Source organism: Triturus cristatus, chromosome 8 (assembly GCF_964204655.1).
Source record: "Triturus cristatus chromosome 8, aTriCri1.1, whole genome shotgun sequence".
Taxonomy (NCBI): domain Eukaryota; kingdom Metazoa; phylum Chordata; class Amphibia; order Caudata; family Salamandridae; genus Triturus; species Triturus cristatus.
In genome coordinates this window covers 294,157,715-294,174,114 of record NC_140591.1, presented here as the reverse complement: position 1 = coordinate 294,174,114, position 16,400 = coordinate 294,157,715, and the positions used below count along the sequence as shown (strand labels likewise).

At 38.4% G+C, this 16,400-nt stretch overlaps 1 protein-coding gene across 8 annotated transcripts in view; it reads right to left on the bottom strand.

Annotated features, from left to right (window-relative positions):
* Positions 1 to 16,400, bottom strand: part of PARP4 (poly(ADP-ribose) polymerase family member 4) — a 2,159,601-nt gene that overhangs the window by 1,677,175 nt on the left and 466,026 nt on the right. For all 8 annotated transcript variants that reach the window (XM_085621544.1, XM_085621545.1, XM_085621546.1 and 5 more), the window contains exon 13: positions 4,173 to 4,271. In XM_085621544.1, the coding sequence (XP_085477670.1) occupies positions 4,173 to 4,271 (99 nt within the window). The remainder of the gene's footprint in view (positions 1 to 4,172; positions 4,272 to 16,400) is intronic.

The following is a 16,400-nucleotide window of genomic DNA, read 5'->3' as shown; positions in this document are numbered from 1 at the left end:
AGTGATCCATAAAGACATATTATCAATATATTCTGTATCCTTAAGCAGGGCACGGTTAAACGTCCAGATGTTGGTTTGAGTTCTACAGATCAATGTGTTCATTTCAAGCAAGAGTGGATTATGATCCGACATTACTCGCGGAAATCTAATAATACCAGAACCCTGAAGCAAAACGGGTGAAACAAAGAAATAATCCAACCGTGAGCATATTCTATGAGGTGCAGAAAAATATGTAAAGCCGGGATCATCCGGATTGAAGAAGGCCCACACATCCGTTAAACCATGCAAATCTATTAAGTGTTGTAGAGCGCGGTATACCCTAGGCTTTCTCCCAGTATATACACTCCCTATCTGATTTAAGGTTCCACACTCTATATTGATGTTCAGATCTCCGCATATAATAAACGGGGATGGCCAGCCTATCAACTCTAGGCTAAGCCAATTAACTATGGTAGGGTCATCCAAAACAGGGCCATAAATGGAACAAAGTGTAAAATTTTTGCCCTGAAAATTACCGTAAACTATTACCCAACGGCCCAAGCTGTCCGCTGCAGAGCGGGTAATATTGACCTTTCCTCGTCTCGCTAGAATTGCAACACCCTTAGTTTTAGCCTCAAGTTTAGTCCAAGATATAAGCTGGAATCCCTCAATCTCCAAGAATATCTTCTCACAGAGAAGTTACACTACATATACAGTAACAATGTATTACACGTTAGAAAAGAAAAAATAAAACTTCACAATAAGTTTTCTTTTTTAACATGTGTAATAAATTGTTAATGTATATGTATTGTAACTTCTCTGTGAGAAGATATTTTTAATCTATTGACAAATTTTCATATATCGGAATGTCCTTACTGTTTCTTGATAGCATAATTCACATCAGATAATTAAGATTTTATGACACTTTATAGAAAAGTTGCTGTATGCTAGTAACCAAACATAGCACATAATCCATACTGTGGCAAGCTCTTATATACGGAGAAATTTGCCTATAGTACAGTTCCTTGAAAAGGGACAATTTGTGACTGATTTACCAACACCAGAAATTACACTGTATACTGGCTTTGAAACTCTAGGAAATAGAGGATGGAGACCAGAGGTCAGAAGAAAAGTGTGCATATTGCTGCACCCAACATGTTCAGACATACATGCTTTCTGCATGCAGTAGGGTTCTCTCTATTGGTGCTACTTGTTCCACAGTACTTTGTTAAACCCCTGTTTAACAAAGATTTAGATGTTCTGGTTATTCATTTTGCCCATCGGTTTCCTAGAGGTTGTGGAGCTCTGGGATTGGCCCAAGCAGAGTCTCAGTCCCTCATTAAACCGAGAAGTACCTTAGTGTGCCTAAAAGCTCTGCTGACCCTCCGGACCGGTATTTAGAGTACCAGTGTTCTCCACTCTCGAGCCCCCAGAAGTCTACTGAGTGCGTCCGCCTCTCCAGTATGCGTAATTGTATCAGTAGACTCTGGCAAAGAGCTTTTGGCATGGCCCCTCGCTAGGCCCCACGATCCTCTGTGGCATTTTTACCCGCTAGATCACCACTCATCCTAGAGTCACTCCTCTCTCTTGCATACCGATGCAGGATAAGCCTCACTCCTTCTCGCTGCAAGTGGCAATGCAAACCACTGTGTTCTGCTTGCCTTCTGCCCAGCCAACAAAGACGTTCTTTGTAATTCAGTTCAAAGGTCCACCTCCGGCACAGAGCCCACCCAGGAAGCCATCTCTTTGCCAGCCAATGGTCTCCTCTTTATCCAGTCTTCTACCACTTCTACATCTTGCCATTACTTCCAGCCTTGACCTTTTTGATCTAGCAATGTATTTACCATCAAACATTGCTTTTTCGCCACTTATTAATGGTGAGATTCTGCAAGATGCTTAAGTAGTTTACCGGAAGCAGTGGAGCTTACTTAAACACAAATAACTGCCCCCCTGTCTGTCCCCTTTCCCACAGTCACATCTTTGAAGTCAAATGCCCAAAAGACTGCAGCTCGACTCTTAATTAGACGTTGTGCACTAATTTCACACACTCATGCTTTTTCCTGTTTAAATATCTCCAGGGTAACAGCTTGTAGAACTTACAAAGTGAAACAGGTCAAAGACAGGGAAAATGTATGGAGAAAACGGAAAGGTGTAGTGATGCTTTTTTCGGAGAAATGTTGCTACATGTTCATTTCAAGTAAAGTGGACTGATACCAAATGTGTTTGAAAACATCTGGCCAGTTTCAGATAAAGGAATGGTTATGGGGACTTTCTATACTACTGCGACTGTAATACAAAAGGGAATATCTGTCAATACTTTAAGATATCCCCCTGGATAAGGTGGGAGTAAGAAAGAAACTAATTCAGAGAAACATCCATTCTAGTGGACAAGATCTTGCTCTCTCAAAAAATAAATATATGTATTGATAAATTTGGAGATAATAGACAGTGTGTCATAATCTGTGTTACTAGTGCAGTTAAACCAAGATAATCAGTCACTATACTTAATCACTAATGTTGCACTAGCATTGCATGAGTGGGCGTCCCGAAGAAACCGTAGTGTGTGAAAATGGAACATGCAACACATACTCCAATAACTAGTATAATAGAGCCAAATCATAGAAATAAAGGAAGTGGCATTCCAGGTCTTTTGATTCAATCAGGACATTAATGGAAGGTGCATCACATGATCTTCGATACTAAATACATACCAATTGTTGCCATTCAGCCTTTAAGCCTCATGAAATCATCAAAAATCTTACTATAAGTGTAAAACGAATAAGGAACGTGTAAATCACTAAAGATAGTTAAAGGTGTTTTTAATGACCCATAAGTAACGCCCCTGTTATCGGTTACTGTGCCACAAAATGCCTGGTTCTCAGTCCCTTGCTGGATCCTGACAGAGAGTGGTGGGACAAATAAATGGCCTTCTCTCCCCATCCATGGGAGTAGACACCAGGAAAAAGATCATCTGAGAGCTGAGTCTCAAAAGCATTGGAGATTACTGGTGAACTCATTAGGAGGTTCTAGTGGAGACTCCTTTGAGATATGACAGTCCACTAATGAAACCCATGATTCATGGATGCCTTTCTTGACTTCTAAAGTGTTAGAGTATTTCCTTAATTTTAACTCTACCATTACACTGCACTGCACCAATCTTCCACAAACCAGAGAAACTGACAATAACACTGTAGCTTACATACATTATGCTTGCTTGAAGTACTGTGCAATTTACATTTTTATCAAATTTCACAAAAACATCAAGCATAATTCGCTTCATTCTGCAGGGAGAGAGGGAGAGCGAGAGCAGGAGAGTACCAGATTCAGCAACATTCCTGAATCTGGAACACCTCTGGCGCTCCCTTTAACACCTCTGCCTGCAATACTGCACCCCAAACTGATCTGAAAGGCCCTGGCACAGGAGTCAGTTGCCCGTTCTATCAGAGGGGAATGTAAGCCACAAACATATAGTGCAATGCCTGCTCTGTGACCGCATGGTGTGGTGATTTCAACCTTTCAATAAACAGATTTGAAAAGAAAAAGAATAATTCTGGCAATATATATGTATTTGATTTGTTTGTTCCCTCTCAGATTGCAAAATACGATTAAACAAATACGGTTGATCATACTATTATGTTTTCCTGTGCTCAGAAACCAATTACGAATGCCGTACATCTTTACAACTGATTCATACCATTTTAGGAATTGTAAGATTTTCTGGATCATTTATCATTCAATCAAACCTGGGATTCGACATATGTCTAGTGCAATTAGTTAATTTGGAATTTTATCAGCTTGATCAAACTCTAATTAATACTTCCCAACTCAGAAATTCGTCAAACTAACAAACTGCCCTGTCTTGTTGCCAACAACTGGACTTGTCCATGTGATTTTGCTTCTAGACAACCAGAAAAGTAAGCAAATAAAATAATGCACTCCCTAGCAAGCTGTCATGTCATAACCAACTTGATCGTGCTGGGTATACAATTATTTGCTTCTGGTAAAACACAATGGTGAAGAAAGCAGAACAGGAAATTGTACTTCTGTTATTGCAATAAAGGGACCCAAAAGGGATCAGAAGTAACAACCATAAAACAAACAATAAGTCAAGTTTATGAAGAGAATGCAATAAAAGACATTTTAAAAAGGTGTCGGTGTTCTCAAATAAACTAGCATAAACACAAGAGACAAACCTTATTGAATCACTGAAGTAAATCCCGCTTCCCAGGTTCCCAATGTCTGTTCTTTCCACACCATGATCTTTTACCACCACCTTTGGTAGCAGCAGACCCCTAGAACAGACACAGGTATGAAAGAATGAAGTTCACAATGGATTATTCAACAGGATGATTGCTGCACAAGCCAATGAAACTTTTATTTTTATCGGGAATTATGGAAAACACTGTTAACAAAAAATAAAGAGGGGTTAGTTCAAAACATGTGTAATAAACTTAGAAGGCCGACATATATGACACAATTGTGACCTCCCTACTTTTATATTCAAAATCTTACCACTGCTATCCATGGTTAATACTTGGTCACCCACAGATGAATATGGTTAACCTTGTTTTAGACCATGGAAGTGTGAACTGGCCATTGCCAGTTCATATATCACATGTATATGGATATGAATGTTCACAGACTGATTCAATCTGAATTTCGAAAGCAGGCAGCTACTATCATGCACAACGGATATGCACATTACTGCCCTTGCCTTGATTCATTCTCGAAGAGGCTTGTCAGTGATTCAGCAGCCTATAGTTGTCACATTCCTAACATTGTTTTGCAAGAGACTCACTGTTCTGCAAGTAAAAATTAACACAGATAAAAACGGGCAAGCAGGATGAAATCATTTAAAACAATGGCCAGGTTATTTTTTATGATGCAGCATCTTTTCTCAATTTCATTTATCAGGGGTCTGAGAAAACGAGTGATAGCATATAATTATTATTTAATTGATGCATACTTATATCTTTCTTATCACAATCTGTAACAATCTGTAATGACTAATTAAATTCTATGACAGGATGTAACATTATTTTCTTGTTCTGAACACTTGAAGAGAAAGAGGAGTATAGCAATATGGTAAAAGTATGAATGTGTTTACTCTATATCTGTCCATGTGTGAAGATGCCAAGTGGCCAATGTCATATGTGACACCTTCAGTCAGTTCTGGCTTTTTAGTCAATAGAATTAAATGTTACTTATCTGTACCTCAGTTTTCTCCTAGATTCACAAGAGTGAAACATTCCCCATAGTCAGATGGGGACCTCATGATAACATTACAAATAGGAGTGCTAAGTATTAACGTGCCTGCAAGGCTCTACAGCTAAATGTATTTAGAAACATATTCATCACATTTTAAACTTTAAAAATTCCCTTCAATGAGGTGAATGTTCGTGTTTTTGTATTTTAAAATGTTACGGATGGTTTTCAAGCGCGGTCCAGAGATGTTCAATATATTAAACATTTACACACTTGTCAAAACCATGCATCTAGAAGTGATGCTGGTCATCATGAAAGTAATAAGTATGAATATTGCTTAGTAGTAAGGATGGAATTCCTCCAACCTTCCACCTGACCCCAGTGCTTCTCTGGAGCAAAACCTAAATACATAGCTATAATGCCCTAAGACCAGGTAGGTGATTGTGCTCTAGGTAGATTTCTATTAAATACTGTACCTGTAGATCACACAATCTGCTGTTTCAGATCATATGAGATTTTCTCTAGAGCCGAGGTCTGCCATAAGCACTAAAAACACAATACCCCCTTTGGGGGAACCTGTTCTTTCCAATGTAAAGTGACCAATGTTATTTTAGGGTCAATTACAGAGCACACTTACACCACTAGTTTTATGGCACTAAATAAGCAAACAATTGGGAGCCCTGTCTGCAACCATTTGAAAACAAAATGATTTTAATGACTTCCTGAAGCGACTCATGGAAGATTATATCCGCAGATCCAAGTGGAGAGAGTCCAATGTTTTCGCAGCATTAATAGAGAAGGAACAGTCCCCAAAAGTAATTCTATTGTCACTAGATACTAAAAGTAGAATCGGTGAATAGATCTTAATGATCGGGAATTTTTGTACGCACTTAACTTAGATGCCATAATAAAAGGGAATCCTTGGTAAACAACACTGGACGATAACCATTGCCCAGAAGACAAATCTGCTATGTATGGGCAATAAGAGCAATTATCTTAGGATAGAAGAGATTTGGTCATATCTGGATACGTCAATTAGAGAAAGGTAACCCCCTTAAAGGTTCTATTTTAGGTCAGGGATCAGGGGGAAAAATACTATAAACAAAACTGAAAAATATCCCTCTGGACCTATATTTCTTTAACTTAGCAATTAATTTCTTGTGGGTTCACATGAAGAAGAGACAACCAATTGTATATTTACATTCCAACTAGTGAGTTTATTTTTTTATATTGTTTTTAAGATATTTTGCTTATTTATATACATTTTTACTTGTTTATATACATTTTTTCTCAAATAAACATCGGATTGTTTTCTTATTCCTAAACACAATCTATACAGTGATATTTTGAATTGCTCTGTGCTCATTCAATTTTATCAACACAATGTTTAAAGTTATAGGCTAAAACCTCTCTCCTATGATTTGAGAGAAATCCCCACAACAATCACTCCTCTGTTCATACCACATGCATTTCACTATCATACGACACATTCACACTGCACCCCAGATATGCACCAACGATGTTGCTGGACTAGCCAGGACTGGGCCAGATGCTCGACCCTTAAATTATGATGCAAAAAAACTGGGGTGTGACACTCTGTCTGGTCGACGCACGTTTCGGTGGATCTAATTTCTTTTCTTGCCACCTTCTTCAGGACCTTTTGTTTGCGCGTTTATCGCGGGCAAAGATGAGGGGATTGTTATTCTGTAAAACAATTGGATAGTATCAAAACATAATTTCATACATTGTTTATGTGTCCCACAGGAGAATACTACATTTGTTCTCCAATATATACAATTAAAAACCAAGAATTTGCACTTCTGTCAAGCTTACAAACGTGCCTTTACTTACATAGCTCTCTGCAAGTTTAAAGAAAATGTATAGTGGTAGATCGAAGAGTAGCAAAGATAGATAAGAGCAATATGTACTACAAATAAACTTCATTTTATCAAAGAGCGTTTTTTCTCTCTACGGTCCTGTGTCCTATTGACTAGTATTCTCTATTTTACGTTTGTCAAATCTCGCTGAGATTACTCCATTATGTTATTTCTTATTCGTGGGCATAAAAAAGAGAACTCAAAACTACCTGTTGTGTACTGTTATACACGTAGTGAAAGTCTTCCTCTCAGTCCGGGTTGCGATCCTAGGAGTCAGTTTCGCATATCTTCATAAATTTATATGTTCTCTCTTTTCCCTTCCATATTTTCAAGCCTTTCTTACAGTATTGATGACTCACCAGCCCTTAAGAACTATTCTCGGTGCTGTATAGTCTGGTTAAAATTTAGAAAAAGGTAATTAGCATTTTTCGATCTTATTATTACACGTACAGCGTAATTTAATTTTCGTATGATTACCTACTTAGTCTTTATTGTAAACAGCAAGGTATTACTTCTTTCCGTTTCTTTGTTCTTTGGATAGTTGCATTGTGCTGTAAGGGGATGGCTGGTACCAATCTTGTTTTGAGCTCTAGTAAATGAGAAGGATTTTTTTTTTTTTAGTATATACACGCTGAGGAACTAGGACGCGTGTTAGGGCGACCTCATATTGATTGTTTGCCCCAGTATTGCCATAAAGGTCTCATTACCGTTTGTGTCTCACTAGTCTCTATGACCATCTTATTTTTACTATAAACTAACCGTACAGAATTATAAATCCTGTGTGCTCTCATTGCTATTATTTCCCCCCACTGAGAATCTTTTTTTGTATATACGGTAGGGGTTCCTAGTTTCCTAAGGTACTGAGTCAAAAGGAGTAAGCTTAAATCTCACAGACTACCAAGGTTACTAGAGTTTCATGACGCAGTACCTTACCTATCGGCGGTTTCGTATTCTCCTTCGGCAGCTTGGTAAACAGACTCCGGCCTCCAATGTAGTGGCCGTAAAATCCTTCCCTTTTTAAGCAGTACTGGCTTTCTGATTGCGGGCAGCTGTGATCTGTAATCACGTGTTCTCCTGCGTGCCATTGTATGTCTCACTCAGAATACCTTTGTTACTGTGAGTTCCATCTTGGAAAGGTAATCACTGAGATTACCTATATGAGACGAATCATTTATTGGACCCGTTATATACTCGGGATTGTCTTTTTATTACGATTACACCGGGGATTTATCGTATAGTTTGTTTCATTTATGCGCACCAATTTATAGCAACTAATGCATTCCATTGGTGGTCATATATTATCAGAAAGCTTCGCCGCCATTTTGGATCGGGTCATACACCGCTGTGATGTGAAATCACGTGTTTTCCTTCGTGCCATTGTATGTCTCACTCATAATCCCTTTGTTACTGTGGGTTTCATCTTGGAAAGGTAATCACTGAGATTACCTACATGAGGCGAATCATTTATTGGACCCGTTATACAATTGGGATTGTCTTTTTTACTACGATTACCCCGGGAATTTATCGTGTACTTTGTATCATATATGCGCACGAATTTCTAGCAACTAATGCATACTCGGTGTGACTCGATAGGTATCTAGTTTTATAATAGCCGATAATAGCTTATATCCCCGATTCCCCGAGGCACTGATAGTGAAGTATGTATCGTTTGGCCATTTTACTGTTTGATGGATGTCACAGGAAATCGTTGCGCATCCGTGGTGCAAAGTAATCTGCCACCTTTTTAGTGCGGGGCCTATCTTTACTATTCAGCCTGTTGGCCTGCTGGGCCATTATCAGGCGTATTTAGGCATGGTAGTTATTACGCTAAACGTAATCGGCATCTTCACAACAATTGCGATCTAATCATTCCGCCCAGTGTTTTATAAATGTGTGTCAATCCTATGTAGGGGTGTTAGGACAGTCTGGTGCCTGATGCACAGTGCCATGCTTTCCCAAAAAGGGAGAAAATTAGTCAAAAAAATCCTTATTGTCTAAGATCTGAAAACTCCACAGAGTTTTACCAATGTGCAGTTTTGTATGATATTCAGAAGGGGGTTTTTTGCATATTATTTCATTTGCCCCGAATTCGTATAAGCACTATGTGTAGTATGGTCAGATTTCGTATAGTGTAAATTAGATTGTAATCTATACTATCCATAGTAGTTTTATACACTCTCATAGACAGTCATACAGAAGATGGGAATTGTCTGTACAGACCTTATCTTGTGTGCCACAATATTTCTTCGTTGAGACCCGTTTTAACTGTATCTAAGGTGTAGATCCAGTAGGTCTCTCGTGTTTTTCTGACATCTTGTATGTCTTTTCCTGCAATATGTTTGACTTTTTCTAATATTAACCATCTTAGTTCTTTTTCACTATGTTGGAAGTCAATGCAATGCTGTACCATTGGGCTTAGTAGTTTTTTAGTTCTGATGGCGGATCTATGCTCACTATATCGTGTTCTGAACTCTCGGCCCGTCTCGCCTACATAGCCTAAGGCACAGGGACATAGTATAAGATATACCAAATTCTGGCTTTTGCAATTAGTGAAATCACGTAGTTTGCCTCTCTTACCTTGGTATTGCCAGAATTCAGTTACGATAGCACTGTCACATGCCACACAAGTACCACATTTGTGGTTACCCAAGATCTGTGGTCCTATCAAGGTAGTTTGTGAATTTGACTGTTGTCGTCTGGGCCTAGTATGCACAAGGCTGTCCCTCAGGTTCCGATTCCTACGGAATGCAAGGATGGGTTTTTGAATAGTCTCAGATCCTTCCCCGGTATTTAAAATATGCCAATTTTTATTCAAGACCTTTTTTATTTTGAAGTTTAAGGTCGAATGATTCACGACACATACCAACTTGTCATTCTTTGGGCGAGAGTTCCCTGCTAATAGGGCATCCCGATTGTAATAACGTGCCCTTTTATATGCTGTTCTAATCAATCGTTTGGGGTAGCCTCGTGCGAGCAGTCTTTGTTTGAGGTCTTCTCCATGTTTGTCAAAGTCCTTGATGTTTGAACAGTTACGCCTAATGCGTAGAAACTCTCCAAACGGGATAGAATCCTTTTGACAGTTTGGATGGTAACTGGTGTGTGATAGTATGGTATTTTTGGAGGTAGGTTTTCTAAAGAAACCGACTGAGATCCTGCCTTCCTCTTCCTGTATTGTAATGTCTAGAAACTCAACTGATGTGGTGCTGATGTTACTGGTAAATTTCAGATTTTTATCACTGGCATTCAGCCAGTTGATAAACATGTCTAGAGTCTCTTTATCTCCACGCCAAATAAAGAAAATATCATCGATGAATCTATGCCATTGACTGACATTCTCGTAGAAGGGGGCAATTTCATTGAAGATGTGTTTAAGTTCGTATTCCCCCATGTATATATTGGCCACACTCGGGGCACATGATGCCCCCATGCTGGTACCTTTAGTTTGTTGATATAGGTCCCCTCTGAACTCAAAGTAATTATTTTTAAGCACTATTTCCAAGCATTCAATTATAAACTCGTTAGGTCTTTCTCCTGGAGATCTTTCTAGGAGTGTTTTCACCGCTTCTATTGCCTCTTGTTGCGGTATATTTGTGTATAGCGCTTCGATGTCTAAGGTGACCAAAATTTCATTCTTGGGGTCATAGGGTACATTCTCCAATTTTTTAATGATATCCCCTGTGTCTTTGATATAAGATTTATATTGGGTGGTGAGAGGACATAGAAACTTGTCCACATACTTGGACAGTGGTTCTGTCGAGGAATTAATTGAAGAAACTATTGGACGTAAAGGTGGATCTTGAATATCCTTGTGTGTTTTAGGCACACCGTATAATGCTGGAATTACTGCATTCATTTTGTTCAAGAATAGATATTCTTTCTCACATATGGCTTCTTCCTCGTAGGCTTTACTAGTCGTGTGGTCAATGGTTTCTTTCAATTTTGTGATGGCTCCTGATTTTATAGGTTTATAGTGCTCAGCCACATTTAACATTTGATAGATTTTTTCTTCATATTTCTTAGTATCCATAAGGACTATGCCTCCCCCTTTATCACAGGGCTTTATGGTAAGCTCCGGTGTATTTTGCAATTCCAGGAGCGCCTTGCTCTCTCCAGCTGTCAAATTGGATTTACTGTGGTGGTTGTATTTCAGTAATTTATTCATATCATTGAGGACAGATTTCTCAAATATGGATACTTCAGCACCCACCATTTCCAGAGTAGGTGTAAAAGTGGATTTCAATTTGCATCCTGAGAGGTTTCCTTCTGGCTCACCTTCTTCTCTACCCATGAAGAACTTATTGAGGCGAATTTTCCTAAAGAAGGAAAAAATGTCTTGCATAAGTTTGAACCTATTACAGTGTGTGTTGGGTACGAAGGATAGTCCTCTACTTAGGACAGCTGTTTCCTCTGGCTTTAACATATGTGTTGAGATGTTAAAAATGGGTATAGTGTCTGTTCCAGATTTGGCCCTCAATTCCTCCAGTATTGCTGGTTTCTGGTCCTCATGTACATCTGAGGAGGTTGAGGGTCCATAGACTGGTATCCTCTCCTGTCCGACTTCGTATAACGGAATCTGTTTCGTCCCCGACCTCTCCCTAAAAAAGGTTGGGGGGCTTGATAGTACGGTTGATATTCGCCTCCTCTTCCTCTATAGGATCGTTGGCCTTGAGGAGTGTCCTCATAGTTATTGGGGGCATCCCCTTCCGATTCTGAAGAGTTCGTGTCTGAGAAAGTGACCACTTTTCTCTTGTTGTACTGTCCATATGTGTTAGGGTTGCTTTCGTTTTGCCACTCTTGATAGTAATTGGCTCTAAGGTACGGGTACGCCTTTTCTTGCGTAAACCATTTAATATCTTTCTTAAGTTTTTCAGTTTTCTTTTTTAAGATATATTCCTCAAAGTCATGTAGGTCGGCATTAATACTATCTAGTTTTAACTTAGCCTCATCTAAAGCTGTATTGTTCTTGAGTTTGTCTTCTAATTCTTGGATTTGTATATTTAGAGCTGCCACTAATTCCTTCGCTGTCTCGATAATTAGGATCATCCAATCTCTTGAACATCTATTGCTTATATGGGACCATCTCTCTAGAAATTTCCGTAGTTCCACAAATAATGTTGGAGTGTTGCGGACTCGTAGGCCAGATGGAATAACTCCCGCCTTGAGATACTCCAACATATAAGTGGCATGAGACTCCATTCTCTTGCATTTTTTTCTTAGGTTAAGTAATGTTTGCCATTCACTATTAGCTACATTGGTGAGTGTGGTATTGCAGTTGGGATTGCTGGTACTCCCAATTAAGGCTATGTAATCTGCATCAGTAAAGCCAAAGGTCTGTAAAAATTCCATTCTATATGCCTAGGCTGTTGGTTAACGATTATACATATATATATGCGCCTATCCTCCACTAATGTAAAATCAGTGATACTTAGAATTGTATCAAATAAAATGATGTATTGTGTCTAAGAAAAGACAAATTGGTATATCAAACACCAAAGTGTAAAGAAAGAAAAGGACTGTGTTTAAGACAATAAATATGTACCCAGGAGAAGAATTACAATACTCCTAGAGGATGGCTTAATAGTAACTCTATTCCAACACCTAGGTGTGAGAAAGGTTTGAGACAGAACTAAAGAGAGAGAGCATGTTGTAACTTAGCACGTTCGCTTACCTTGACGAGGATGTGAGGTTCTCAGGTAAGAAACCTGTGATTGAAAAACCACAATAAATCAATTAGAGAAAGGTAACCCCCTTAAAGGTTCTATTTTAGGTCAGGGATCAGGGGGAAAAATACTATAAACAAAACTGAAAAATATCCCTCTGGACCTATATTTCTTTTACTTAGCAATTAATTTCTTGTGGGTTCACATGAAGAAGAGACAACCAATTGTATATTTACATTCCAACTAGTGAGTTTATTTTTTTATATTGTTTTTAAGATATTTTGCTTATTTATATACATTTTTACTTGTTTATATACATTTTTTCTCAAATAAACATCGGATTGTTTTCTTATTCCTAAACACAATCTATACAGTGATATTTTGAATTGCTCTGTGCTCATTCAATTTTATCAACACAATGTTTAAAGTTATAGGCTAAAACCTCTCTCCTATGATTTGAGAGAAATCCCCACAACAATCACTCCTCTGTTCATACCACATGCATTTCACTATCATACGACACATTCACACTGCACCCCAGATATGCACCAACGATGCATTAAAATTAAAAACCAAGAATTTGCACTTCTGTCAAGTTCTTAAGGGCTGGTGAGTCATCAATACTGTAAGAAAGGCTTGAAAATATGGAAGGGAAAAGAGAGAACATATAAATTTATGAAGATATGCGAAACTGACTCCTAGGATCGCAACCCGGACCGACAAAGGTACATGCAATATAGATATAAAACTCACAAGCGGAATAGGGAGCATTCCTATAGAGAAAGCAGAAGGTGTAATAACAATATGAAATCTTCTTGCAGCATTGACCATATTTGGGAAAGAAGAAGAACGACCTCAGTAATATTAACTGAGAGGAAGACTTTCACTACGTGTATAACAGTACACAACAGGTAGTTTTGAGTTCTCTTTTTTATGCCCACGAATAAGAAATAACATAATGGAGTAATCTCAGCGAGATTTGACAAACGTAAAATAGAGAATACTAGTCAATAGGACACAGGACCGTAGAGAGAAAAAACGCTCTTTGATAAAATGAAGTTTATTTGTAGTACATATTGCTCTTATCTATCTTTGCTACTCTTCGATCTACCACTATACATTTTCTTTAAACTTGCAGAGAGCTATGTAAGTAAAGGCACGTTTGTAAGCTTGACAGAAGTGCAAATTCTTGGTTTTTAATTGTATATATTGGAGAACAAATGTAGTATTCTCCTGTGGGACACATAAACAATGTATGAAATTATGTTTTGATACTATCCAATTGTTTTACAGAATAACAATCCCCTCATCTTTGCCCGCGATAAACGCGCAAACAAAAGGTCCTGAAGAAGGTGGCAAGAAAAGAAATTAGATCCACCGAAACGTGCGTCGACCAGACAGAGTGTCACACCCCAGTTTTTTTGCATCATAATTTAAGGGTCGAGCATCTGGCCCAGTCCTGGCTAGTCCAGCAACATCGTTGGTGCATATCTGGGGTGCAGTGTGAATGTGTCGTATGATAGTGAAATGCATGTGGTATGAACAGAGGAGTGATTGTTGTGGGGATTTCTCTCAAATCATAGGAGAGAGGTTTTAGCCTATAACTTTAAACATTGTGTTGATAAAATTGAATGAGCACAGAGCAATTCAAAATATCACTGTATAGATTGTGTTTAGGAATAAGAAAACAATCCGATGTTTATTTGAGAAAAAATGTATATAAACAAGTAAAAATGTATATAAATAAGCAAAATATCTTAAAAACAATATAAAAAAATAAACTCACTAGTTGGAATGTAAATATACAATTGGTTGTCTCTTCTTCATGTGAACCCACAAGAAATTAATTGCTAAGTAAAAGAAATATAGGTCCAGAGGGATATTTTTCAGTTTTGCATATCTGGATACGTCACAATGAAGGCAGTGGCTATATTTTAAATTAGATGAAGACGTTTCTGGCGCGGGCTGGTAGAAATGGCAGTGCCATAATCCAATCTAGATTTGACCAGGGCATTTATCACAAGGACCTGAAATATTTTTTTCAATGGAAGGAAGAATGCAGCGAAGAGAATTCATTTGAAAAAACACAAGAACTCGCAATCTCTGCTACCTGGATATCAAGAGACAGATCTGAATCAAATTGAATGTCTAAATTACAGACTGCTACAGCAGGAGCGAGATAAAGGTCCATAATGGATGGCCAAAACAGGTCCTTTGGAGCAATGGCCCCACAAGAGGCGATAAGTAGCAGAGTGCTGGTGGGATTTAGTTTCATAAAGTTTTCAGGCATCCACCAGCGAACCTTCAAAAGCAATGGGAGAAGCACTTAGTAAGTAATACCACAACGTTCAAACTTTTCAGAGCGAGATCAAAATATCTCTTATAGGTCGAACAGACTAATTAGTCAAATCTCCAAATAGACAAGTGGCCATGTATGGTCGAAATGTTATTTTTATTCTCATCCTGACAAATACGAGTAGGACATAGACCATCCACGAGCAAACCAGAGTAAGACTGTGTGCTAAAATGGTAGAATTCAAAGACAACCAAGAAAACCCAAACATCAATTGGGTATCATTGGAATACATAAAAAATCTGACTCCAACTTAATTAAGATGATGGGACAGGGGGCACGTGCACATGTTGGACAAAAGTGGGGACAAGATTGGCTTATGCAGGACACCACAATTAAAAGTTCCTGGTTTAGATTTAAATGGAGGAAATGTAACCACCTGGTACCACTCTGGTATATAAGAAGTCAACCAGCTAAGCACGATTCGAGAGAGGCCAGTATTCCTAAACCTAGTGAAATCGAATGACATGGCCAATGGTGTCAAAGGCCACAAATTAAGTTGAAAGGGACTTGGGACACCACAGCACCTCTGTCTGCAAGTCTGCGTAGGACGTCAAGTACTGAGACTACTAACAGCTCAATGCTTCTGCCAGGGTAAAGTCCATCTGAAAAGAATCAAGTAGACCATTTCTTCCACATATTTCTGAAGTTGAACAAAAACTAGTTTTACTAGGAGTTGTGTCCAGTAGGGCAGAACAGATATAGGTCTAAAATTATTAAGGTACAAAAGGTTCCTGGATGGATTTTTGAAAAGTAGTTTAATAGTCACTATCTTCCAATTATTCAAAGGCTCTTTAATTAATAACAGGCTTAAGCAGCAAAGCAATGTAGTGGGGCACAAGTCCAAAAGAGAACCTGAACAGTGACTTTAGATAACATATAGAAGAGACTCTTCTAAGATGAAGTAGAAAGGATCTATCCCAGTTATCTTATAAAAAAAAAAGTGTTTTTAGTATTACTTCAGACATAATGGTGTTCCTCATATTTAGGATTTTCTTTTGAAAGAAGGATGCTGGCTCTTCACAGTTCATCTGAGCGAATACTGTTGCTTTGCATTACAGAATGGGTGTATAATTCATCAATAATTCTGTACAACGTTTTAGGTGGATAGGGCCTTGATCAACCCATTTATAGTAATATTTGTTTTGCTTCTTTGATATGGTTCCTATATATTTTACCTTTAATTAAATAAGCTGTTCTGAGGTCTGGGCAAAAACACCTCCTCCAGTGCCTCTCAAGCTGACGGGCGTTTAACAGAAGACCTTTTTTCCAACATTTTATTAATGAAGGCCTCTTATGCGGACAGATTTTAGAGAGTGCAGGCAG